Here is a 27,152-nt window from a genome sequence, read left to right as displayed (position 1 = left end):
TTGAGGTACCGTCACGCAGTCTTCTTTCCAGATTGTAGGTGCAGTCAGCATGGTGCAACTTAGCATGGCCAGGAGGTCCAGACTTGTTGCTATCCTACAACAGTGTTCGGATGGTCACTACCAAGGCCAAAAAAATTGTTCTCTTTTGCTGCTGTACTCAACAAGCTGTTGAGTAGACATCAGCGTGGTTTTCGTTGTATTGAAATGCACTGTTTGTTTTTCTCAACTTCCTGTTCAACTGAAATCTTCTCAGTTTCCATTAGTGTGTGTGTGTGTGAAAGTGTTTTAGTAATGTGTGTGAAATATAAAATTTCAGTAGAGAGTGTGAGAGTATTTCAGTAACAACGTCCCTAAAGCGCACTCATAAAATCTTCCCTGCCAATGCCAAACAGTTTCTGCTATCGACACCTGTTTCGTGTCATTTGTTGGATTTCACGATTAAAGTCTGAAGAAACAACACATATTAACATTTAACAATTTATTCAGTTTACAAACAGGAGAAATAAAAAGTTTTAAACTGTTTCGTCAAAAACAGTATTTCTAGTTGGCCACTTTCCTTAGAAGCAACAATATAGTCCTTTTTTTCTTTACTGTGAACGACTGTGAATGAATGCAGTTCGAGTCTGTACACCCCACCCAAGGCTGCCCAAGGCTGTCATTGCACAATAACAGCTATTCAAATTACCTGCTAGAGAGTTTACCCCACAGCCATTTAACAGGACTGATGTTAAAAGCACAATATTCAAGGGTGTGCTGATGGTTTGCTGTGGTAACCACATGAGCACATGAACAAACTTTAGTACATCATTTCAGTGTAGTTTTTTACCTTTCAGACGTATTGTTGTCAAACTGCCGGGTGGGCGGCCAGCGTGGACAAGCACGTTTGTGACTGGGATAACTCGAGAACGAGGCGATGTAGGATTTTCAAATTGATAACATCTACCAAAATTTTTTGAATGACTTCAAACTGAAGTGAACTGGACCTAAAGATCAAGGTCACAGGTGTGAATGCAAAAACTTGAGAACAAGGCAACATAGAATTTTTACATTAATACCACAGTTGTATCTATTAGGAGGCTGAGGGGTAGCACTGGCGGCCAACACAACCTTTTTCATTCAGATAGAAAAATTTGTTATCCTTAATTTGTTATATCATAAAATTACCACTGCAACACAGAAAGGTCATAATTTTTAATAGTAAAAATATAGAATAAACACTACAAATATTATTAATACATTCAGCATTTCAGTTCAGTTGTTTAAGCGCATATACAAATACAGTATGACATCTTTCATTAGCTGATACACCCCTATCCCCCCGGGACAGAGTTGCACCATAATAGCCTCCAAATGTCCTCAAGAAAGGAACTGATCCTTTCATAACTAAAGCCAAACTTCAAGTTCGTTTGATCAGCAGGGAACCTGTGTGTCTTTCCCAGAATCTTCTTCATCTTCTGAGTCACGTTTGGGCTTGGCCAGGTTGGCCCTGACTCGAGCCTGGTCCACGGCATCCAGGAGGTTTTTGGAGTCAAGAGCAAGAGTGTGAGCAGCAGCTAACATCTGCTTCTGGCACTCCTCTTTTAGTGATGTTATGGAGTTTTGCTGGGCCAGTCGCATCTTATTGATCAGCTCTGCCAAATCCTTGTTCAGCAGTTTCTTTGTGCCCTCAATCTAGGACGGAGCGGAAAGAAGCTCAGATCATACAGGACAACAGGAGGTAAAAAAAAAAGTATAAAGACTGAAAAGATGATCTAGTATGCTTATATATGGCATAAAGTGTCAAATGGTAATAATCTCTATATCGACACACATACTTAACCTGACAGTTAAAGTTTCTGCAGTCCCCTTCAGCCTGTTACCCACTACTCTCTACCTCACCTTTGGACTATTAAAGCCTTTTAGCATTGAGCATTTAACATTGTCTCAGAACATAACTTCTGTTTATGTGAATCTTCTAAGAAAATCACGCTGCATCTGGTCTGCTGGCTGATATGCATACACTGTCACAAAACATAAGGCAGACAATACTTGAAACTCACCTCTGTGGTGACAGAGGAGTGCAGAGAGGGCAGGATCTCATCAACACTTTGAATCAGGGTCCGGAGAGAGATACCCACTGCCTGCAGGTGGATGATGGAGAAAAGCGAAGATGAATGGAGTGAGAGACATGTGGAAGTAAGGACGAGGAAGGATAAAAGGATCAATTACTCTAAATACAGTCTTCCTTGTTTTAAAAGCTGGAACTCATGTTTAGTTGTATAAACTCTCCATTACATGATAGTGAGCTTTATGTGTGCATGAGCTAAAACAACAGCGCCCTCTCCTGTCAGTGGCTCAAACTACTTCCGAAAAAAGGTCAGTGTATCATACAGTTACAGCACTAATCATGGACATGATGAGTTTGGGGGTTGTCTCATTGTTGCCCCTCTAGTGCACCTGTTTTTAATTTTAATAACACCACAAATGTCCCATGTTTTAAATGCTGGAACTCCTGTTTAGTTGTATAAACTCTCCTTCACCTGATAGAAAGCTTTATGTCTGCTTGAGCTAAACCAACGGCGCCCTCTGCTGTCAGTACTGTGTGCTCTGAAAAAAGGTGATCCTCAGTGTATCATAGATACCACCACAGACCTACCTTGACAGCATTGGGATACTCAGAGGCCGGCAGTGTGTTGACATCATTCTTCAGCTGGACCACCTGTTTCACCATCGCCATGACATTGGTGTAAACCTGATCACCTGATCGGTCCAGCTCAGCTGTGGGACGAGGCTGCAGCAGTACAAGAAAGCTCTTACTGGCATGTAGCTTCATTTAAGCTTTAAAATGTCCACATTTAAACCTTTTCAACCCTTTCCTAACTATTTTTGATTAAAAAAAATATCATTTATTGTGCGCTTTTACCTGTGCAGCTGGCATTGGGGGTTTCTGTGGAGGACCTGAAACACAGAAGAGAATCTAGTAAAACAAAGCCCTGTATCAGTCTAGTAATGCCAACAGCACAGGACTTTGCACACTCCATGAACAGTTGATGTTTAACGGTTTAAAAAAAAAAAGGATTAGAAATGTTTTTTATCTACATTCCTGCCTTTGTTATAATATTGTACAACACAAATCTACATGTTGACCTAAATTTGAAACTTACTAATTAGTTAATTAATCAATTAATTTTGTACGTTACACTGCAGTTAAAAGACAGAAAAGTGTATGTACGCTGAAGACACCTAAAAATTTAAAGTGGACTCACCGTTTTTTGAGCTGCTGTCAGGAAGCTGCAAATAACACCAGAGAAACGGTGACACAGATACTCTTTATCAACTTAACAGATTACGGTTAGCCAGCAGAGTTTAAATAATCTTTGGAAACTAATATGTTTAAATAAATCACCCTCCCAACCCCCACCCCACACCATTACCACAGTTTTGAGTAAATCAACTTCCTTATTAAGCTAACCACACGAGTTATTTAAAGCACAACAAGGTTTGTGTCTTAAAAGGTTAAACTCTGTTGATGTTACCAATGAAAACAAGTCACCACTGAATTTTTGTCAGATCGAACTGTAGATGGAAGACCAATTTAACATTTATAGTTTTACACTATGTGGACAAAAGACCAATGCGTTTCGATTTGTGACCATGATGAAAGCCATAAGCTGAAACGCGCTGGTCAACCAATAAAGTTGTTCCTTAATGCTTCATGTGTCGCTGGAGTCTTCACGTCACCAGATCTTTGTCCTTCTCCTCGCACCTTGGAAGTAAGTTCATGAAATTTCTTCCCACCTAGATATTTCACGATCAACTGTTGGCAGTATTGCAGAAAATCTGAAGCATTTAGGAATCACGGTAACTCCGCCAGGAAGTGGGAAGTCACTTAAAGTTGCACAGTGGGCTCACTGTTGAGGTGGGTGCATAGCTATTGCTAGTACTGTAATGACTCAAACACTGCAGAGCTCCAAATCTCCTCTGGTATTAACATCAGCATAAAAAACTGTGCATCAGGAGCTTCACGGCATGAGTTTGCATGGCCGAGCAGCTGTATTTTCAACTGGGTTGAGCATGATTTGCACAAGAGGAAAAGAAGAAGAAAGTACCTTGATCTGTGTATCTCGTCCCACAGCAGGACCCTACAGGAAAACACATTTAAAAATAAGCTTTAGTTCTTTATGTGTAATCAATTATAGTCCCATGAAATAGTATCAGACATGTATCACTTTATTTTGGTACACTGCTAAACTCCTGTGGTTCAAACCTGGCTGCATTATGTGTGTGTGTGTGTGTGTGTGTGTGTGTGTGTGTGTGTGTGTGTGTGTGTGTGTGATCTCTCACCAGTTGTTTCTCTTCCTGCTCCAGCCACTTTTTGTCCATCATCATTTCTCTTCTTTGTCTTTCTAAAGTTTCTTCCACTCTCTCTTTCTCCCATGCTGGGCTGCTATCCTTTGGAGGTACCTAGACATGCACAAACACACACAAACACACACACAGACACACACACATGCCCTTGACATGTTACTAATTTTATTATACTGGTGCAGATAGTTATATACAGCGCAGGCAGTTATTTAAAACCTCATGTGGTTTTTGTAACCTTTTCTCAGTTGCTTATGCAAAACAGTTTTCCCCCCTTCAATGATGTGTAGGGGGAAGTGTTTTGTTTCCTCCACTACATCCTCCAGTCATCCAATTTTAACGCCTTTAGTCAAAAAGCAGAAGAAGCGCTTCCACTGACGAACGTGACTCTAAGGCTACGTTCACACTGCAGGCGAAAGCGCATCAAATCCGATTTTTTTCGCCCCTATGCGACCCGTATCCGATCTTGGTATGACAGTGTGAACGGCACAAATCCGATATTTTCAAATCCGATCTGGGTCACTTTCGTATGTGGTACTGAATCCGATACGTATCCGATGTTTTAGAAAGCGACTGCTGTGTGAACGGTCAAGTCGCATTAAATCCGTCTTTTACGTCACTGACACAAGACAGACGCCAATTATCAGCACCGGAGAAGCGCCCGATAGGACATCGCGAACGATTTCCTACCATCCGGTGAAACTGTTGGGAAGACAACGTTGGAGAAATATGAACATTTTATTTTTACTGTATTTTCTGCAGATTCTGACAGAAATCTACAAGTATCCTTTGAAGCACCGCTCCTCTAAAACAGCAAAAAGGATCATTATTAGGTTATTTACATTATTATGTAAATAACAAAATAACTTAAAGCAAAAATCTGGAAACATAAAGTCCGAAGTCTTTATATTAAGGGCAATCAGTCAAACAATATTGTTTGCTCTGGGTCTAAACAGAGCGCGTTGTGTGTGACATCTTCTTTTGCGCATGCGGGCCGCTTTGAGCGTTCACACTGGAGAGCGTTTGATGTCGCATTTTATGTGTAGTGTGAACAAGCAGACAAAAAAAATCGGATTTGATCAAAAAATCGGAATTGAGCATTAAGACCTGCAGTGTGAACGTAGCCTAAGAGATTTCCCTCTCATGCTGTTAAGCAATACGAAAAGATCAATAACTCAATTGCTGATAAGAAGCAGTTTTGTGAAGGTAACATTTCAAATTTCAAAACTGTATTAACATTCACTGAATATGTGTTACCTGGGTAAGGGGACGCGCGCAGGTGAATCTGAATTTAGACACAAATATACATGTATGTGTACACTATTGTATATCTGTGTGTGTAAGTGTGTTTAGATACCTGTATGTGTGAGCCTTGGGGAAGGGTGCTGCCTGTTGATCTGGAAGGCTAAGAGAAAGAAAGAGGACGATATGTAGGTTAACACATTTATATAATTCATTCTTCACATGGATTTACTTTAAACTGCATACACATGACAAAAGACATTTTAAAAATCACAATAAGCGTATAAAAAAGGCAACCAAAGATAAACGGTTGAAAATTGCTTGTGAAAAAGAAAGTGATCTATGTGAGTTAATGAAAGACTGGATTTTCCCCATTCACTTCCACACTATCTCCAGCTTTCTAGGAACTAGCATGTAGCATCTGCAGTTGCAGCTTCTTTTATGAGACCAAAGTGAAAAGTTTGACACATTTAATAAGCAGAAACTCTCGTGTATTTCACTTTCAAGATGCGTTGTAACGCAACAAAAATATATGTGTGTACAGTTCTGTGCAAAAGTCTTGAGCCACCCCTCATTTCTGTATGAGTTCTTGATCTTCTGTGGCCCAGGCTTTCTGAAGGTCTTTAAAAGTTTTTCTTTGGACATTGGCTGCTTTTTCACTAAGCCACTTAACAAGGCTGAAAAGTTTGATTCAAGTAGTTAAAACATTCTGGAAAAAATTTACAAGTGGAGGAAAAAATAAAAAGTAACATACCTGAAAAAAAAAAAAAAAATCTGGAACTGGAGAGGAAACCAGTGGTAACAGGTCCATTATAAGATAAATAAAGATTTTTTGAACTATGACTAAATCAAACTACTATAACAGACAAAGAGTGAAAAACACTGAGATAAAATAAGCAGAAAAGGTCCTTTTTAAGTCATTTAATCAACTAACTTGACTGTAAGGAACCAGAAACTTTATAATAACTCAGACTTCATCTGACATAATCAAAATGTCATCATTTCTGTGTGCAGTAATTCAGCCTAATCTATGTCTATGCTGGTTTACACCTAGACAGGAAGTTTATTTAAAGACAGCTGCAGGGCAGAGTTTAGACCCTCTGAGATTCTCATATTGGTGCATGTGTGGTACCTTTGGTGGAGGCTCCGTGTGGTTGGGATCAAATGCTATCGAGTTGGACCGTGGTTTGTTTCGCCTCTCATCTTTCTCCAGCTCCACCTCCATCCTGTGGATGTCACTATTAAACACAGGCATCATCAGTTTATATAACTTTGAATAGTGGTATCAGTCCTTCTGCAGGTACTGCGGGTCATGTGTTCAGTTAGGTGAGCACCTGAGGGAGCAGGCAAGCTCGCCAAAGCTGGGACGGCCACTGGGCTCATAGGCCCAGCAGCGGGTAAGCAGTGAGTAGACGATGGGCGGGCAGAGCTGCGGTTTGTGGAGTCGAACGCCCGTCTCCAGCTGGGTGATCACCTGCCCGTTCTCCAACCAGAAGAACGGCTGCTGGGCCATTGAGAAGATCTCCCACACACAAACACCTGGTTGAACACATACACACACACACACACACACATGATTAGCTATATTAAAAATCGTTTATCTATTCACACTGAGACTGGCACTTACACTTTCATCACACCAATACGGTTTATATAGACATCACCAGATTCGTCTCTAAGATTACTTTTTAATGTTTCTAACTAAACTATTATTTCAGATATGAAACTTGATTTTCAAGAGACACACTCATGATGTTTAGACACTTTTGATTCTGTTTCAAATCAAACAAGGTGATTTTTAAGAAAACTGAATAATTTTATATCATGCTTTTTCCTGTGACCTCACTGTAAAAAAATGGGAAAAACAATTTAATTTCTATAGTAGATATTTTAAAAACAGGAGCTTTATTGTCATCGTTTATCTGTTACTTAATTACTTTAGTGTAGTATAAATTTCAGTGGCAGGGAGGGGTCTCTATTAATCGGAAAAGCTGTAAAACTTATGAAAATATATGTAAAAATTTATGCATTCCTTCACATTTTTAAAGCTGTCCATTGGCCCAGATTGGAGTCTTTGCCCAACCAAATCTGGTGCCCGCACCGTATGTTTGACACCCCTGCATTACATGAACAAAAGTACTGAGCATGTCTTCAGTCCCGTAGGTGTAGTGCTGCAATTATTCACTGAATGACTCGATTACTAAAAGAACCACAATGTAAATTCTTTACTGCAATGCTTTGTTCAAACCACGACTATGCAGCTCTCAGCGGCTACTGACCACTGCACAGTTGTGAGCCTTTCACCTAAATTTGTGACTAAAACCAGTACAAATGTATTTAGGAGCACCTGTGTGAATAAAATGTCTTACACCATTAAAATCAAGCAGCCCCTACTTATCTCAACAAAAAGACTCATGAGAAACAACAGCAGCAGTGAAGATGATGCTGTCAGAGAATAAAGAGGAGTCTGTCTACACACACTGTTACCGGAGCTGTAGCTGTTACCGGCAAGCTCAGGAAAAGGTCCAAAACCGCAGCGCTTGTTACTAGTAATATGCAGCACGCATACTAAATTATATTCAAATCTAGGCTTTAGTAACATTAGTTTACAGCAAGGGTGTCAAACATATGGTCCGGGGCCAGAATCTGGGACATTGGACAGCTTTGGAAAATGTGAAGGAGTGCATAGATTTTTACCTTTATTGAAGTTTTACAGCTTTTCTTCTTATTGATTGATTTGTATTATTGTACAGTCTTTATGTTACAATATAAAGCACCGCAATCTACATCTATTTAATTAATTGGTAGATAAACGATGAAAAACACATTCCTGTTTTGACACCATCTACTACAGGAATTACAGTTTCTTTAACAGGGAGCATTTTTTGTAATTTTACGATTCATAACATAGTTTCAGTGGCCTGGTATGGCCCACTTGTGGGCTTTTTGTAGCCCACAATGTAAAATGATGATGGCTGGTTCACTTGTTTCACTGATTTACAAATGATTAATATAAAACATAAATACATTTTGTATTGTATTGTATTGATAATATTTTAATATTTAAAAAAATATTTTTAAAAATGTGTACATGTGCCAGGAAAGTCTGAGCCTCTGACTTGGGTTTTTTAGGTGGGTCACTTAAATATTATGTACAATAATTACTGACAGCTGCAACACCAGCACGCCTGTTTTCGGCAGCAGGAAGCGTTGCATCAAAGTGCTCACTTCTGAGAAAGTTGATATGCTCACTTTTCTTCAATGTAGACGAACATACTCAATCACTCATTTTCACACTTGCTCATATGCACACACACGCACACAGACACACATACTAAGAAAGCCTTCTCAGAAGACTGAAACCCATTTAATTTATGACTTATTTTAGGTTGGAAACCAATGTTTCTTTTGAATACTTGCTTGTAGTAGTTAATAAGACATAAGTATTTGTCGCCTATTACTCGATTAATTAATGGAATAATCTGTAGAACACTTGATCACTAAAATCGATAGCTGTAGCCCTACATAGGTGTGTAAAATCAGGCACAGTCTGCTTTTACAGAAATCAATCTGCATCTTTATGAACCCCCCTCGATATTATAAGAGGTATTACTGCAAAGAGAAAGCGTTTGGGAACCACAGTAACTCAGGCATGAAGCGGCAGACCACATTATGTTGCACAGATGGGTCACTGAGTGCTGAGGTGGGTTATCTTTAAAAACTCCGAATGTTTCGCTGACACCAAAGCTGCAGAGCTTCACACTGCCTCAAGATGCCAAAACAACAGCTGCTGTGAAACGGCTGTTGTTGTGATTTGGCTCTAAATTTTAAAAAATGAATTGAAGTGGACTCCTCAAGCATTAACATCAGCCCAAAAACTGTGTGCTATGAGCTTCATGGTATTGGTTTCAGTGTCTGAGCAGCTTGATGCCTGTGTTTTGTCCATATAGTCCATGAGACTTAAAAATAATGCCCATTTAAAACAAAAAACATCAGATGGAAGGACTAAATAACATGGTTCACATCAATCTACAGCCGGAGGAATTACAAATCAACTGAGTGAAAACCTCAAGCTGTACCGTGGTGAAACTAACTTTAAGCACTACTTGTTTCTGTTCCTGGTTTAATAAAAGCCTGTATTGTGTTCAGACGGAGTAAAGACCTGCATGTGTAACTGAGAGAATGAATTTTTTATGTTGTTGTTTTTTCTCACCGAACATCCAGACGTCACTGGCTGTGGTGAAACGTCTAAAGTTGATGGATTCCGGCGCCATCCATTTGATTGGTAAACGACTCACTGAAGCTGCACACAGAGGATTAATTGAGATTCACTAAGTTAAATGGGTGCAGTTAAACGGGCAAAGCAAAAACATGACATTTATTTTGACTTCTACAAACATTCGAAACTTGTCGGTGCATGCACCTTTATAATACTCTTGTTCGTCTACGTAGCGAGAGAGGCCGAAGTCACCAAGTTTGACACATTCTGGAGACGCCACCAAGACGTTTCTCACCGCTATATCTCTATGGCCCGCAGAGAGACAGAGAGAATAGAAACCACAGGATGACGCAAAGAATAAAGAAACATCACACCAAAAGAAATCAGCATGCAAACCATTTTCACTTAATATCTGCACAACATGCAGAGAGGCTTTAAAGTTTCTGCAAAATGAAAATGTTTTTTATTCAGTCCTGCTGAGCTTCTGTCTTAAAATACACTGCAGTTAATGAAAGCACACTACTTGTGGAAAATGTGCTACCTGTGCACCATGTTGAGACCTTCTAGGTAAGCCAAAGCTTTGCATATCTGTAGACAGTAGAGGACAAGCGTCGCTGTGCTCAGGCTGTACTGGTTCTCTATGAGGTAGTTCCCCAACTGTGAGCGAAACACGGCATAGTTGCAAGTCACGGTTTAGGTTACGACACTTTAGGTTAGCCATTAGAATAAAAACACAAAAACATACCTCTCCGTGCTCATAGAGCTCCATGACAATCCAGACAGGATCGGCCTCAATGACTCCAATCAGACACACGATGTGGGGGTGATCCAGATTTTTCATCAAGTCTTTAACAGAGAGAATTCAGACTTTACTAATGTACTATTTTCTCTGGAGAGACAGACAGAGATTACATGCAGCAATGGTTCTTGGGTATATTACGGCTTTTTGTTTACAGAAAACAAAAGACATACTAACCTCAAAGTCCTGCTTACAACATTTTTTTAGCATTACTCCAGCCTAGGCAGACTGTCACAAGGAGACAGACAACTACACAGATTAACCTAAACCTACTAACTGCATGGCTTCAGAGAGAACACAGGGAGCATGCAAACTCCAAACAGAAAGGCCCCAGACAGGTGGTGGATTCAAACCCAGGACTTTCCCACTATGAGGCAATGGTGCTAACCATCACACCACTGTGCCTAACCTAAGCCCTTTACCTAAAAATACATTTGACTTCTGCTTTTCGTGCAAGTCTTGTTCATACTTTATGCAGAATATTATAATTATTTTCTTCAGAAGCAAACTCGATACTTCTCCCCTCCCATCAGATGAGCACGGGCAAGTGCACGTTTGATAGGCCTAAAAATAAAACATGTTCAACTTTACTTTACAGAGGAGATTTGAAAACCAGAGCCATCAGGTGGCATGCCCTAAAAGATCCCACATCTCTTTAATCCTATCGAATGTTATTATATATTTTACTGTCATACAGTTTTCACCCAAAAGAGCATGTTTGCTTAACTCTAAAAACCTGAGTCCAGAGGAGTTTCTGTTGCTCTTTTTGTTTTAACACCCACTGCATGCCCAGCAAAGAAGCGTGCGGCTAGCTGGTGAATTTGGAGCTAGTGAAGCGTGATGAGTGCCACAGCACAAGGTTGAGACCAAAACAAGTGCTACATAGAAATGCAAATGTGAATGCTGGATTAAACAAAGAAAATAAGAAGAGTGCTGCTGGTGATCATGGAAGAAGAAGAAGGGCATTTCTGGGGAAAAGCGTAACAAAAATGTCGGATATTTCGTCCTGTGACCATTAAATTTCAAAATGTAACGCTTGATTTAAACAGTTTAACCATCAGCAAAGATCCGGACCTCAGGAATGTTTTGTCTATCTCAGAACAGAAAACTGCAAAGCTTGTTACGTCTCAAGCTTTGATGTTTTTGCAATGGATGATAAAACCTGTGGCTTCCAGACTCCCACATCTAGCCATCGGAGTTATTACATGAAACTACAAGCAGACAACAGGAAATTCACTATATCAGCCTCATTACTGGTGCAAAAACCTTCAAATGATCTAAACTAGCACATTTCACTCTTGGCTTGTCACACTTTACTCGTTACTTCTTTATGCAAAAATTAGCCAACGCTTTCACTTTCAAGTATATAAGAACCCACCCATATAAGACCCCACTTGCCCCTCAAGTGCTTTTGTTATAAATTCCTACGTGCTGCAGTTGCGTCACAAACCCCTGCACACGCTGGCTGACATGTGTAGTGAAAAGAAAAGGAAATAATCACTGCAGCTGCAATGCGCTCACCGGCTTCACTGAGAAACTTCTCCTTTACATCAGCCGAACAGTCCTTACATGTTTTGATGGCCACTCGGATCCTCTCCCCTGTCTGCAAACACACACGCACATTGGTTTACATTTGCAAACCTTTTTCACATTTTCAGCTTTGGGTTTGATGGATATTTGTGGGACGTTCTTGTCAAGCATGTCTGAGCCTTAGCGTGAGGCTAGTTAGTCAACACAACAGATGGACTCACTGGGCTTTTATAAACTCCGTCGTGAACCTCTCCAAAGAATCCCTCGCCCAGGATCCGTCCCACAACGAAATCCTCCCTGGAGATCTTGTGCCTTTCTGCACACAGAAACAAAGGCACAGGTTGAGAAATGTCCAGGAATTCACTTTGTAAAAAACTCCATGTTTCCCTCTTTTAAAAGTTAGGTGATGTGCTGTAAATGTAAAGCTGTTCATTTCAAACAAGACAAGACAAAAAAACAAAAAGACAAACCTACACACAACAGGATGTGTGGCTTGCCACTATTTGTACTTCCTTCCATGTTACTGGGACACGTCTACATCCTCTGTGTCACACAATATGTTCATTTTCCGAGTCATTCAAAGTGAAACTACAATGTGAGCTTTGTAGGCTCACGTTCACACATTTTTATTTATTTATTTATCTTTTTTTTTTTTTGGTGCAGATAGATGTTGAACTGTCACATCATCAGCGTAACCTGCTGGAAAGAACTGACTCCTTACTCTTCCCACCTTCCTGTTATCACCTACTAGTTCCTCGTACGCATCATGTTCTCCTGTAAGTGACAATCCCCACCTCCATCGCTGTACTTATACACTGAGGGAGGAAGGCAGGAGTGTAAGGAGGGGTTTACCAAGGCCTGCTACTGTTAGTATTGTTATTAGCATTGTTTCTCTTTGTTGGCTTCTTCCAATGACAGCCTTAGGTTGCCCAATTTAGCCAATGAAGTGGAACCATTACACGGGTCCTGGGAAGTTTGTTTAACTCACAAAACACAGATTTCACAATTGGATTGTCCTGTATTCTTCTCTGTTGATTTAAATTCCTGAATTTACTTGATATTCGGCTTTTGTATTTGTATTTTCTATTTGTATGGTCTCCAGTTTCTAGGTTTTTATTTCTTTTGATGGTGATAACAGCTCATGCATATAATTTGATGTAAATATTAATAATAATAACCTTAGTTTTATTGCTAAATTTTCTCCAACGCAGACACTTTTTGTTACTTACCCACATCTCCTGGATATTTAAAGGAACATAGCAAGCAAGTGTAAAAGAAAAAAAGGAAAAGCTACCTTTGTTTTTAGTAGCACACCAAGAAAACAAGTATATAAGATCTAAATGCCCTAAAATATTTATCGATCAATGCGCTTCTATAAATATATAAATCCTTGATATCTGTGTTTAATAGTGACATCCAGAGGATGGAGGTGGAACTGGACATGGATGAGAGGTGAAACAGACCACGTTACAACTCGAAAGTATTTGACACCAGCCACAGAGAGCCTGCACCAAAGGTACCGCATACACGCCACTACAAGTACCTCAGAAGGTGTAAACTCCTCACTGCAGCTATCATCTAATAAACCTCCTGCGTAGGTGTAAACCAAAATAAATATACAGTACTATGTAAAAGTCTTGCCAAAACTATACCACCAGGAAAATACGTGCAGCTATTTATTGAAACATCTGCGCACCTGTATAAAAATACTGTATAAGTCAAAAACAGAGTTTGTACAATTCCAACAAAGTCAATATTTGGTATGACCACCTTTATTCTTCATCATAGTCTAAATCAGCTTTCTTGTCATGTCTTTAAGTAGTCTTCAGGAATAGCTCTTCAGGGTTCTTGAAGGACATTCAAAGCTCTTCTTTGGATGTTTCTGCCTTTTGTTCTGTTGTCCACATGATCCCACACTGCTTCAATAATATTGAGGTCTGAGGTCTGGGGAGGCCAATCTGTGATTGATAATGTTGGGTTTCTACCCCGGTGTTCTTTTACTGCAATGGCAGTGTGTTTGGGATCATTGATATGCTGAAAAATGAAGCGGTTGTCGACCAGTTGCTTTTCAGATAGCATTCCATAGTGGATCAAAATTTGAGGGTACTTCTTGACACCAGCTGGCCATCGAACCAAGACCATTTCTGATGAGGCCTCAGTGAACACATCGATCAACCCTTCAATAGCCAGACGCATCTCCCACACCTGCCATTTCTTCTTTTTATCCTCCATTTGTCCAGTTTCCTCAGATTTTTTTAAGGACACACTGCACACAATGTTGAGATACCCCAAGCTTTCAGCTTACAGCTCTTTGGGGATCACCTCACTGGTGCAAAAATATTATTTGTATGTCTGCCGAACTGTGTTATCTAAATCCTTTTTTATAGATTCAACTAAAGAAATTGGTTCTTTGCCAAGTTATTATGTGAAAACAGAACACTGGCTCATCCCTTGAGTTAGGTGCCTTTTTATGTTTGAATGATTCATAAGTGTGAAGTACCTTAACAACAAAGAAGCAAAAAACAAAACAAAAACCCAAACACTCTTAAAATGGTCAAGTTATAGAACTGGACTGGAAATGAGTGAAAAAGCAGTCAATGTCCAAGGAAAAACACTGAAAGACTTTCAGGAAGCTCAAGGCGACGTTAAAAAAACACAAAAAAAACCAAAACTAGATTCAGTCTTCTTGGAAGCAAAATATACAGAAATGAGGGTGGCTCAAGACTTTTGCACAGTAATGTATAATTTTGGTTAAACCCAGGGGAGTTTTTAAGGGTACATTTTTAACTTTCCACTTACTCACTTTGAATACTCCAGCTTTTCTTAGTTTGCTGTTTTGTAACAATGTTTTAACATTTTCATTCTTTCTCAATAAGGAAGAGAGCAGCCGGAAGGGGATTGTATAACAAAATCCCCACAACTGACCATCAAAATAACACAAACATCTTAACTGACAGATGGTTTTGGCTCATTGGTAGCAATACAATCTGCGTGAGCTTGAGGATCAATTTTGATTTAAATTAAAATACTACTCACCACTAATGTCAGCTCCGTCTTCAGGGATTTCAGAATAAATATCAGAATCTAAAGTTAAACGAATAAAAGAAAAACACATTATTAGTATACATGCATTGCTTTTAAAGTTAAAAGTAAAATTCTAGAAGCTGGATTAGTACTTACTGAAACCTTTACTGGGAGCACTGGAACCACCACTGGAAGAAAAAGAGAGAAAAATGTTTCTTTCTTTCTGTAACATTTTGTATACAAGCGAACGTTTCAGCAAACATCTGGGACATATCAGCTGTGAGCGGTAGACATATGAAAAAATTAACACAGAGGAGGAAGATCTTAAAATAAACTACACCCACATACGTTATGCTTCTACTAAATTATCCCCACTGAGGAAAAAACAATGTGTCACCTTTAATAACATTTAAAAAAACACAACTTTCCAATATGACTCATCACGCTCACCATTTTGGGATGTCAGGAAGTTTCATTCGCGTATCTCTCCCTGTAAGAGTCAGATATCTGGTTTAGGCATAGATGGTAGGATTAGATAATTAAAGTTTTTTTCCGCAGTTTCATGCTCTGTTACTTACTGCAATAAGTGGGAAAAACATGGCTTAATTTTATTTTTTAATGTCAAATGTAATGGAATGGAAAGTGAGAGCCAAGAGGCAAAGAGTAAGTATCAGGATAACTGCAGGATGAGACATGTCCAAACTGTCCCCAGCCTATCAATTCATGATAGCTTGGATGTGCTTGAGCCCTCCCACAACTCTTAGCTAGATAAGTGGTTTAGAAGATGGGTGGATAGTCATTCCACCCCCCCCCCCTGGAATGAGCTGCAGAATCAACCAAAACTGAAGGAATTAGTCTTTCTTAATTTATTTTAGATGACTTAAATGACTTGGATGCAGTTATCTTCACCCTGCAATTGGTTTACAGTTGGACTATGTAACTGGTTCTGCTGGTTTGTTTGTCTGTCTGTTTGTTAGCAATCTAGCATCCACAGTTTTCAAGATATCATGTTCAAATGTTGTGCGATGGTAGATCGCATAAACAGGTTGAGCTGATTTAATTTTGGTCAAAGTCGGGTCAAAGTGACACGAAATGTGAAACTCATTCAGAACTTTATGTTACCCACAGCTTCTTATAGATTGTCTTCAAACTTTACAACAATATATTAGGCCTCGGAGGGGATGAGTATGTAGGTTAGGTAAGTGTTTGAACTTGACCTTCATTGTTAGCGCAGAAGGTCAAAGTTGAACCTTTCAAGAAACCATATCAGGCATAATATGTTATATGAAAGGGCATGGAGCTGTACAACTCACACTTTATTTTTCAATATCATGCCCTACAACGTCACAATGACACCATAAAGCTTCTCAAAATCACACTCTGCATGAATATATTGTAAAATCTCGAGTATGTATGTGATACCAGTTTATGCAACTCCATTACACAGCTCTTTTTCTGGCCAGGACACGCCTGTAAAAGACATTTTTTAATTTCAAGACCCTTACTCTTTGTATGGACGGACATGACTTTTACCTTTGTTGGGGCTGACAATAAGTGAACGTTCAGCGCCTTCCAGTCGGCAGTAGCCATCAATCAGGTCAGCCATGTTTTCTGCTACTGCCAGGGAGGAAGTGTTCACTGACAGTGGCTGGAGGGTGGAAGATACATATTATTTAATCTGGACTAAGAACTAAAAAACACTGGGTGCATTAAGATATAGTCAATGCAACTTCTACAACACAACTACTGTCTGTAAAAGCAGTGTGATTAAATTAAAAAAATCCAGAACATAAACCCTATCACTCTTCCCCGGTGATGGGGACAATGATACCTACTGTACTTCAACATTTTATCAAACCTTTTCCATTAGTTCCCTGGAAGTCTTTGACCATTTAACCCCTCAAGGGATTTGATGAAAAAGGTAGAAATGAAACAAAATAAGGCAGTTAAACAAATCAGGAAGTTCAGTGCTACCTGTTTGGCTCCCTCAATGTGTGCTTTGAGCAGAGCTCGCCCGTCACTCTCTGCAGTACAGGAGATGCTGCGGACCTGAGAGAACTTGGCCAAACAGATGGGCTGAAAAGGTTTAGACAAAAAATTATATATATGTATGTATATATATACATATACACACAAACACCATGACAGATTTGTTTTAAGAGATCAAACAACAATTAATATAAGTAAGAGAAAGTTCAAGCTCACCGTTGAGTTCTCAGTGTGCTGGCTAATCCCATCAGGGTCAATAACTAAGTCTATTGTTAAGCTCCAGCCTTGCTATAGAGACACAAAGCACAGACATTAATAAAATTTAGAAACCTCTCTGAGAAGAGAAGAGATCACATTTGTGAACATAAAGAAATGAAAAACATATATATAAAACACTGCACTGCATTTTATCTTCAAACAAAGCAAGCATGTTAGAATTCAGTAACCACTTGTTTTATTCAGTGTCAGGATACGTGACAACCAGTTCACACATCAAATACTCACTACTAGTTGGCAGGCGAAGCTTTCCTGCGTGAAGCACCAGCACTGAGCCAGAGTGGTGAAGAACTTCGCCATGCACTGGTCCTGATTCATAGTCGAGTAGCCCTGAAACGTCTGCTGGATCATGCGACGCAGCTGCTTGGGCTGATACACAGATGCAGATGGCGACAATCAGGCACATTTGATTTCATTCTGTAACTTGTAACTAGAAATTGTATCGAAATGTTCTGGCTCCATACCTTCATGCTGTCAATGAGCTCTTTGGGGAAGAACAGGTCGAGTCCTATCTCCTTCCTAACGGAGCAATAAAGGGAAGTCAGACAGCTATAATGAAACAAAAACTTGATGCAACGCTGCATCTCTCTATTTTAGAACAAGGTGTAGTGTGAAACTTTCACTTTTAGAAATATGCACTTTATGCTTTTTGTGTTAACCGGAGACTGCGTCTGGTCATTTTTACTCTTCCTTTTCATCCACCTTTCACCACATTTCCACATATCATTTCTCAGAAATAGAAAGCCCTTCTATTTCTGAGAAATACTGGTTAAATAGGTGCCGCAGGTCTATTTTTAAAAAAACTAACAAAAACAATAAAGTGGTACAAACTGCATGTACCACAAAGGCATGAAAGGCCTGAGGTAAAAGGTAAACAGGCAGTAGCATGAGAAGTAAGAAGGTCATGCATGCTAAACTTACTCCAGAAATTCAAAGTTTGACTTTTTCTCCAATCCGTTTGGATTCATGTCTTTGCAGAACCTCCTGTAAGTAGTAACAGTACCATCCATCAGTTTTCCATGAAAGTATGCACAATTATTGCCCAGTTTTTCTTTTGTCCATGAGATGTTACCTGATTTCCAGACAGCCAAGCTGTAGAGCCATTCCATCACTTACTTTTGAGGCATACTGCTGCATATAATCACTTCGTACCTGAGGGGAAATGTGTAAACTTAAATAAAATTGCAAAGAAGAAGGTGCGAAAACACTGACAATTTTACTGACCTGCTGGTAAAAGTAGAGCATGGTGGTTCTGTCATCTTGGAATCTTTCCATAAAGTCTGATGGGATGTATCTGATCCTCAAGTCATATCTGGACAAACAAAGATCACACTTCATGGTCATAAACTTTATATTATTTTAGAGATATCACAAATAACAAAAATGTCAGCTAGTTATTTATGAAATATCTGATTCATGGCTTAGTATCGATACTTTTGTTAGATTTAGATAGATACACTTTATTTAAATATTTTTAGTGTGGGATGCTTAGCTCGGTGAGTGCACAGGCGACCATATGCCGTATGGCTGGAGAGCAGTAGGCCTGCCTTCAAGTCTGACCTGCGGACTTTTGCCGCTCGTCTCTCCCCACTTTCCTGTCTCTCTACACTGTCCCTATCCAAAAAAGGCTCCAAAAAATCTTCAGTGTATTTTAAGATTGTACATACCAAGCACATTTCTTTAATGATTAATCATATGAATAGATAAAGCTTTGATTTTATACATTTCAGTTGCATTTTACTCAAAAATATCGCTTCATGTTTGCCGAAGAATCCTTTTTTGTGTTTGTGTACCGTCCAGTCAAAACCAGTCAAAACAAAATATTCAATGATGTGACCGGTTTACCGACCTCCACTCAGCTTCTAGGTGCTGCTGCTCGTAGCGGTGGGTGAGCTCAGCCACAGTGAGATCAGGGTGCAGCCAGTGTATCTCTGAGGATTTGAGGTGTTTGAGAAGGAGGCCGTAGCATTGGGTGTGTTTTATCTCTGGACCAACGCAGCCGCTGGACAGCACCGTGCTGATCAGATTCTGGGATTGAAATAATTACAGAGAAGCACATTGAATTTTAGCTTTCCAGTAGAAGTTTGGAATCAACTTTACAACGCGTGCTGCATCATGCAAATAAATTCTGTTCTGACGTAGGTTTAGAGAACTCAAGCGAAGGCTAAACGCCAGCACAAGGGTTGTTTATCAGTGTGTGCATCCTGTTATCAGAAATCCAAAATAGACTTCCTTGTTTCGTTGTCCTAGAAGAAGGTATGAAGAATACATCTGAGTGCAGTCATGCCAATAAAGTCAGGAAAAGTTAGAGAAGAGTAGCGGAAAGCAGGGCGGCAGAACATTATTAAAGCATTTGAGTCTATCTGATAAGCACAGCAGAGTAAAGCTTTTATAGTTTTAGAGTAGATGAAAGTAGAGTATGAAGTAAGAGTACAAAAGGGTCTACCTTGACAGTCCATCCCTCCTCACAGCGGATGAGTTTGAAGTTCTTGCCCAGGTTGGGGCTGTTGCTGAGGAAACACACTTTGATGATCTTCACCTGGAAGAGGGCGTCCCTGTGGACACCCGCTGTTGGAGACAGGTCCAAGGAATCTGACTGGCTGGTCGGAGACATGCTCCTCCAGGACAGGGTGGTGGTGTCTCCCGACATCACACACTCACTCGACACACACACAGACACACAAACAGCTACTGCACTTAGACATCCATGACTGTCCAAGTTTTCAGTCTGCTGCTTCTTTCTCCCTCACACAGAAAACAGGTAGGGGCGCATTGAAGCTGCGGACATGCAAGAGATCACCGTGTTGTTAGACTTAAAGAGCTTTTATGTGTCAGTAAATGGCTTAAATTCTGCTGCGATGCCTCTGTACTCACCAGTCTTGCACAAGCTTCACGTACGGCTCAATGTTCATGCGGTCTTTGAAAAACGAAGACTATTCAAACCCGGGAACAGAGCGCACACCTTTTACTTTGTAAAGCAAAGTTTTGTGTTGTTTGTGTTCTTCGAGAGATTAAAAGAGCAGATCTATAAGAAGTTGTCCGCTGAACAAGAATCATATCAGTACGCGAAAGAGGAAACAGCACTGACGAGCAAATGAGGAAGTTGAAGAGCAGCTACAGAAAAACTGACAGGACTGATGAAACCGCTGTGTCACCCCCCATCTTACATGCAATGGCACAGTCCACAACCGCAAGTCACTGCTGTGCAAAAGTGGCATAGCCCATGGGACATTTGCTTCCTCTTCAAAAAGTCAGCAAAAGTACAGCGCAGGTGAAATTGGAAAGTGTGGCCTGATTACTAAACAGGCGATATTTAAAGGGAACAACTTCAAGTAAAGCATGAATTTTAAATCTAGACACATATGTAAATATGGCTACCAATTCTTCCCCCCCCCCCCCACTTTTTAAGCAAGCTAACAATAGAAAAAGCATCTATCTCAAGGGATAAATCAGCAAAAGAACCATTTTCAATTGTTTTTTTAGGCACTTTTCTGGTGACAGCCTGTCACAAAAACACATAACTTCTTCCCATTTCTTTGGTTGAGTATATGAAAAGATACAAAGAAACAAAAAAGATGATCCCCACATATCTTAGCATGGTGTGCAGTGTATCCTTGAAAAATGTGAGGAAACTGGACAAGTGGAAGACAAAAGAAGAAGTGGCAGGCATAAATACTCTATTTAGCAGATCAAGAGTATCTGAAAGTCGTGTCCTTAAGAAACAGGAAAAAGTCAGACAAAGACCTGACAAAGAAGCATATAGCAAAGCACAGAGTGGAACACTATCAGTCGTGGATTGGCCTCCCCAGAGTCTGTGACTCAACATTGAAGCAATGTGGGATTATCTTGATAGAGAACAGAAGATAGGCAGCCAACATCCAAAGAAGAGCTTGGAATGTCTTTCAAGAAGCCTGGATAAGTATTTCTGAAGACTACTTAAATAAATGTCAGATCAGACTATGATGAAGAATAAAGGTGGTTGTACAAACAGTGTTTTCGCCTTATATATTGTACTTCCATATATGTTTTCACATATTTCAATGAATAGCGGGACCAACTTTTGATTTTTCTAGCAAAGTATAAAGAAATGAAATATAGCTCAAGACTTTTGCATAGCCCTGTAAGTAGAAGTGCTCACAGCCCCTGCTGTACTATGGGGCTACAAAAAGGGCCAGTGTAAGATAAATAAGGATTTTCTTTTTTAACTATGAATCATTCAAAGCTACTGTAATAGAATCAGAGTTGGATGAACAGAATAGGCCCCTTTGAACTGCTTAAATCACCAGCTTGACTTTAGGGACCAAAACAATTATGATAACCGCAATGGTGTCTTAACGTTTTATCTAGCACCATCAAAAGGTCATCATTGCTGTGTGCAGTAATTAAGCTTAAACTGCACTATGTTTAGTGTCAGCATATCTGAACCTGCTGTAGATCAGCATTTTAGCATAGGTTTTTATTGAACTTCTAACTTATTGTGGAATAGACCGAGAGCTGTCCACCTTAATTGACCAAAAGTATATCTGACAATTTTGTATATCTCATCCTATTATAAGAGGTTCAGCTTATCTATGGTGTTCTCCTGTTTTACATAGCAAAAATGGTTGTCCTAAATAGGGCATTTATTTAAAGCTGCAACTGGACAGTTAGCAAATGTGTTTAGAGGTAAGGCGTACCCTGTGGTGGCCATGATGGAAAATTCTTTAGCCTCCTGGTTTCAGGTTCTACCTCAGTGGTTTTGTTTTACCTCTGTTGACTTTGAGAAAAAATTAGGTGGTTCTCTAAATGAGTATATGGATGTGTGTGGTTTGGATCACATATGCATATGGAATATGTACATGCAAGTATGAGTGTAACCTTGTTGCATTTTCTAGCAGACGCCAACACAAAGTACACAAAGTACACTAAATGTACATTTGTCTGACAGTGTCTTATAATACTTCTTGAAGTATTTCTATCTTATACTACTTTCTACTTCTTCTTCACTATATTTTGAAGAAAAATATTGTAAATCTATTGTTGATTATTTCATATTATCAAAGATTGGTAAAGTAATGCAATTTATGTGATTATAAAATGAATAATTTTGCATGAGAAACTCTTTTCATCCTGTTTTCTTAAACATATTTTTAAGTGAAGACTTCTATACACACTCTCTGTCATTTATATACTGGATGCTCATATTACACACATTTCAAATAATGAGTTCAGTATGTGAGTATTCCTTGTGTGTGATGTGATTTTGCATCTCAAAGCAGTTTTGCTCTGTCCTTTAATCACCTCACGAACTTTTTAGTCCTTTACTTTGACTTCCTGCCCTCCTCATCTCCTCTGAGCGACCTGCAGTGGCTTCCACTGGAAAATACGCCCATTGATGTTTTGAGCAGAGACTGGCCGATTTAAAGATGTTGACTGGTTGACATTAACTATTTGCCTATCTATTGGTATCTGCATTTACAGCAGTTGAAAAAACATAACGTGTTATGAGTGTTGACATTGCATAGTTTATTCACTGACTTCCCTTTTGGCAGTTTTACAAACACAACAAGCAGCTGCTTATCCAAGCAGAGTTGGACAGAGCATATATGAGGTAATAAATCATAAAGTGAAAAGTTTTAGTGACACCTCAGGAACACTTAAGAAATTTGGCACGGTGAATTTACTATAACTCCAAGCAGTGTCTTAAGTAGGCCCAGGTCAGACTGCAACAGACTAAGCACTGCTGACATTTGTATTTGCTCTTGATTCTGAGAAGATATCTTAGATAGCAGATATACTCAATATGGTCATCTCAAGCACAGAAGCTCCACCCACCTGCTCTTTAAGCCTTCTGTTTGCCAGAGACAGCCAATCAGGTTAAAGGCAGAGTAGGCAGTGCTATTTCTACAGTTTTTTAATGTGAAATCATCTCCACAGTGAACTGCACAACAACCAGGAAATCACAACCAACTGATTGGAGAGACGGATCTGTGGATGTAGACAACATCTTCCAAAAGATATCAGTTGGCATTTTGTTGGTGATGAAGCTCGCCACGTTGTACCAGGTTAACCTTTATCAGGTGATTTTTATGTTATTCCAACTATTCAACTTGCATTTGTTTCCCTACTTGTTTATTTTGATTTTTCTTCTTTAGTCTGTTAATTACTTAATCAGTCGAAATGCCTTCTATCTGTACAGCAGCCAAGCCAAAGTGATATGCCAAGTGCAATTTGACTGTAGGCCAGCAGCTTTAAGAACATCATGCACTGAATAGTCTCACAATATGGAGTAATTTACATCATCTACAGTTTTACATTATTTATTTGAACATAATTTATAACACTCATATCAAAGTGTATAAAAATAGGGGGATGGAAGATTCTGTTACTTTTTTCAGACTGGGTATGTCATGCTCAGCATCTGTGCCTGTGTTTTCTCCTCTGCAGACTCAGAAGCAGTAAGTCAGCATGCTGACTATCAGCTCTGGCTGGTCACTGAGGGGTTTACTTTATGGAGGATGGTAGCTACTGTCATTCTGCTCAAACCCTGCGTGGAACTCATAATTACAGATGAAATGAAGGCTTGTGCAGCAACAAAATAAAATTCAAATGAGTCAAAGACATGCGAGTTGTAAATATTATCAGCTACTTGCAGCGTCAGAAAGACTTCACACATTGAAGCGACCTAAAGCTTTTGGAATTGATAAATTCTTAGTGTGACATCCTGTTTAGCGTGATCTATCGATTTTTTTTTTTCACACCCAACGTGACCCAGCCCAGTTGGCTTTGAAGTCTAACATCAGTGCATTTGTGTCAAACTTTTCTAGAGGTGCAGTCAGTGAACATTTTACACTTTATTAGAAACAATTAGTTATCGATCATTAACTACAAGATGCTGTTTTTGCAGATGAAAACACAGAGATGCACACTGCTCAAAAAAATTGAAAGTACAGCATCAAGTCAGATAAACGTGTGGGATATTAATCTGGCTTTGCTGTTAATGAAACTAACAACAGGTGCACTAGAAGGGGAATAATGAAACAACCCTCAAAACAGGAATGGTTTTACTGATATTTTTTCCCCTCCTCATCTTTTTTGACTGTTTTTCCACTAGTTTTTTATTTGACTAAGGCCAGTGTCACTACTGGTAGCATGAGGCGATGCGGTAGAGCAGGTCATCTACAGGTTATAGCCCTGGCTGTTCCAACCTGCATGTCAAATATCCTTGGCCAAGATACTAACCTCAAGTTCCTCTCTGAACACTTAAGCATAGAAAAAAAGTGCTTGTATGAATCGGTGAATGAGGCATGTTATATAAAGCCTTTTGAGTGCTCAGTTAAAATAGAAAAGCACTGTAAGAACCAGTCATTTACCATCTACCTGGTCCCAACAGAGGTTGCACAGGTAGTCCAACTCCTCTAGGATGGCACATCAATATATACCATTGCTACAAGGTTTGCTATGTCTCCAAGCACAGTCTCAAGAAAATAGAGGAGTTTCCAGGAGACAGTTACTGTGGGAGAGCTGACCAGGGCCGTAGAAGGTCATCAACCCATCAGCAGGACCGGTATCTGCTTCTTTGTGCAAGGAGGAACAGGACGAGCACTGCCAGAGCTACAAAATGACCTCCAGCAGGACATTGGTGTGAATGTCTCAGACCAAACAATCAGACTTCATGAGTGTGTCCTGAGGGCCTGACGTTCTCTAGTGGGCTTTGTGCTCCCAGCCCAGTACCGTGGAGCCCGACTGGGATTTGCCATCGAATACCAGAATTGGAATGACCACCACTGGTGCCCTGTGATTTTCACAGACAAGAGCAGATTCACCCTGAGCACATGTGACAGACGTGAAAGGATCTGAATGACTACTGCGTACCTTGTGCAAATATTCCTTTAATTTTTTTGAGCAGTGTACGTTTGGCGTTTGTAATGTGTATGAGCTTTCACTTTGTCTAACATTATGTTACCAAAAGTTTAGGAGTTTGTTTATTAGTGCTTTTTGTAGGTGAGTCTCCTGAAAATTTCATGAAGTTGCTATGCATATTCAACATTTCTATATGGATTTTTCCTGTAGTAATTTGTATTGTGTTCATAATGAATCTAAAGTGCAAATATAAGTGAACACTTGTTACTTAATTATGCTATCAATCAATTTTCTTCTCTATATCTATTTTATATATAATCTATCTTATCTAATAGCCTCTCTGGGCTTAAAGTAGAATAGGATTTGCACACAGTGGTCCATCCTGGTTTGCAACATGGGGTCATTTGTAATGAGGAGGCACTGAGGTTGAAAATGAAGCTATTGTAAAACTTTTAAACTTCAAATACAAATGCAAACAGTTTAGCACGATTAGGTGTCAAAGGTTTGATAGTGAAAAGCTTTCTGTTTGAGTTTTACAAGATACTCATTAATTCATGCATAATTCCTGCAAAGAGTCTGATAGCTAAGTGACAATATAATTACATTTTCCTATGCCATTGTGTTTTATTTATAAACAGACAGCAAATAGGAATCATTAATAACCCACGAACCATGATGTCCGGCAGGAGGCGACAGAGTGCAGTTTAGCGCAGTTAATGGGAAAGGGTTTTCCCAGTCGAGTTATGGTTCATTACTGACTGATGAGCATTAAGTGCATTTGCTTAACTGCTAACTGATGACAGTCAAGCCTCTCACAAAATTGTCGCTGTAAAAGTCAATTAGTCATATAAGGTCATACAATGAAGACACAATATTTTCTGAGTACGTTACCGCGTGGATAAATCACCACATCTGCACGTATCTGTCCACAACGCGGGGAATCTGCTCTGTGTGCTTTAATTAGCCTGTTAGTCATCAATGGGACGGTCCTGTGACGTGCAGCTGTCAAAACACTGGAGGAGGGTAAAGGTTAAAACGGAAGTCAGGAGAGTTTACCTTCAAAATAAAGGCTACACCAAGAAAAAAATTATGAATTATAATTGAGAAGTTGCTGTCTAGCAGGTAAATTAAGTCAGCTTGGCCCTTAACATCAGTGATTAAAATTAATTTATTTCCACTTTCTGATTTGTTTTCTAAAAAATGACAACATAAATTATGTCATTTATGTGGAATGACATAAATGCAGTCATTTATGTCATTCCACATGACAGCATTTATGACATCTTGTTGGGTGTAAATATAAAGAAAATATAAAGTAAATTTACACCCAAAACCTCCTTTATGTATTCTGTCTTAGTGCTTTCTCTAATTAAACAACAGACTTGACCCTTTACTGTATCCTCTAAACTGAATTTTCAGTGGTACTATACAGAAATGCTGCTTTAGCAATACCACATGCGCACTATTATGTCAGCCAGCTCAGCCTGTGTCTTGTTGCCAAATATTGACAGTAAATGAAATTTTGTAAATAAAAAAGTATAAATCAAACATACATTCTAGAAAAATGTCTGAATCCTTTTGTGTTGAGTGTCAACTGTATTTTTTTTTTTAATTACCTATAGAATTTTTAAACAACTGACCCAAAGTGCAAAGAGTCCAGCTCTCCCCCAAAAATTGATTCATCTAACAAGCTATGAAACACTGAGCTCCCCTAAATAAGCTGCTTTTATAGATTAAAAGTATCGGGATCAGTATCGGTATAAGCAATACTGGCCCTGTAGTTACTTTGTATCAGATTTGTTTTGTTGTTATTGTTGCGTTAGACTTTTAATTTGTAAACCATTAAAGGAAGTTGCTTCTTGGAGCAGCTGGTTTGACAATAATGCC

The 27,152-nt window shown here is 39.4% G+C and overlaps 1 protein-coding gene across 1 annotated transcript; it reads right to left on the bottom strand.

Moving 5' to 3' along the window:
* Positions 1–1,176: 1,176 nt before the first annotated feature.
* On the bottom strand, positions 1,177–20,723 carry LOC100702843 (protein-tyrosine kinase 2-beta). The gene is made up of 30 exons (XM_003455897.5): positions 20,298–20,723; positions 19,870–20,201; positions 19,273–19,451; positions 18,648–18,735; positions 18,496–18,575; positions 18,345–18,407; positions 17,888–17,942; positions 17,652–17,792; positions 17,364–17,435; positions 17,133–17,234; positions 16,692–16,806; positions 15,609–15,648; positions 15,315–15,346; positions 15,171–15,218; positions 12,356–12,450; positions 12,126–12,207; positions 10,551–10,651; positions 10,347–10,462; positions 10,010–10,110; positions 9,800–9,889; positions 6,921–7,125; positions 6,719–6,824; positions 5,702–5,749; positions 4,324–4,443; positions 4,089–4,121; positions 3,246–3,270; positions 2,903–2,937; positions 2,636–2,770; positions 2,040–2,120; positions 1,177–1,671 (listed from the first exon to the last, which is right to left on the bottom strand). Exons 2-30 carry the CDS (start codon positions 20,071–20,073, stop codon positions 1,411–1,413), a joined length of 2,853 nt encoding a protein of 950 aa, XP_003455945.2. The 5' UTR covers positions 20,074–20,201; positions 20,298–20,723; the 3' UTR covers positions 1,177–1,410.
* Between the last annotated feature and the right edge of the window lie 6,429 nt (positions 20,724–27,152).

This window comes from Oreochromis niloticus, linkage group LG23 (assembly GCF_001858045.2).
Source record: "Oreochromis niloticus isolate F11D_XX linkage group LG23, O_niloticus_UMD_NMBU, whole genome shotgun sequence".
Lineage (NCBI taxonomy): Eukaryota > Metazoa > Chordata > Actinopteri > Cichliformes > Cichlidae > Oreochromis > Oreochromis niloticus.
Note: the sequence above shows the minus strand (reverse complement) of the source record. Positions and strands in the feature narration are given on the sequence as shown.

What these genes read in the sequence shown, in the direction of transcription:
- LOC100702843 (XM_003455897.5), bottom strand. Translation starts at nt 20,073, where the DNA reads ATGTCGGGAGACACCACCACCCTGTCCTGGAGGAGCATGTCTCCGACC. An exon ending in ACGGAGTTTATAAAAGCCCA is followed by an intron (nt 12,208 to 12,355) that starts GTGAGTCCATCT and finishes GTGTGTTTGCAG; the next exon opens with ACAGGGGAGAGGATCCGAGT. An exon ending in GAAGTTTCTCAGTGAAGCCG is followed by an intron (nt 10,652 to 12,125) that starts GTGAGCGCATTG and finishes TCTCTGTTAAAG; the next exon opens with ACTTGATGAAAAATCTGGAT.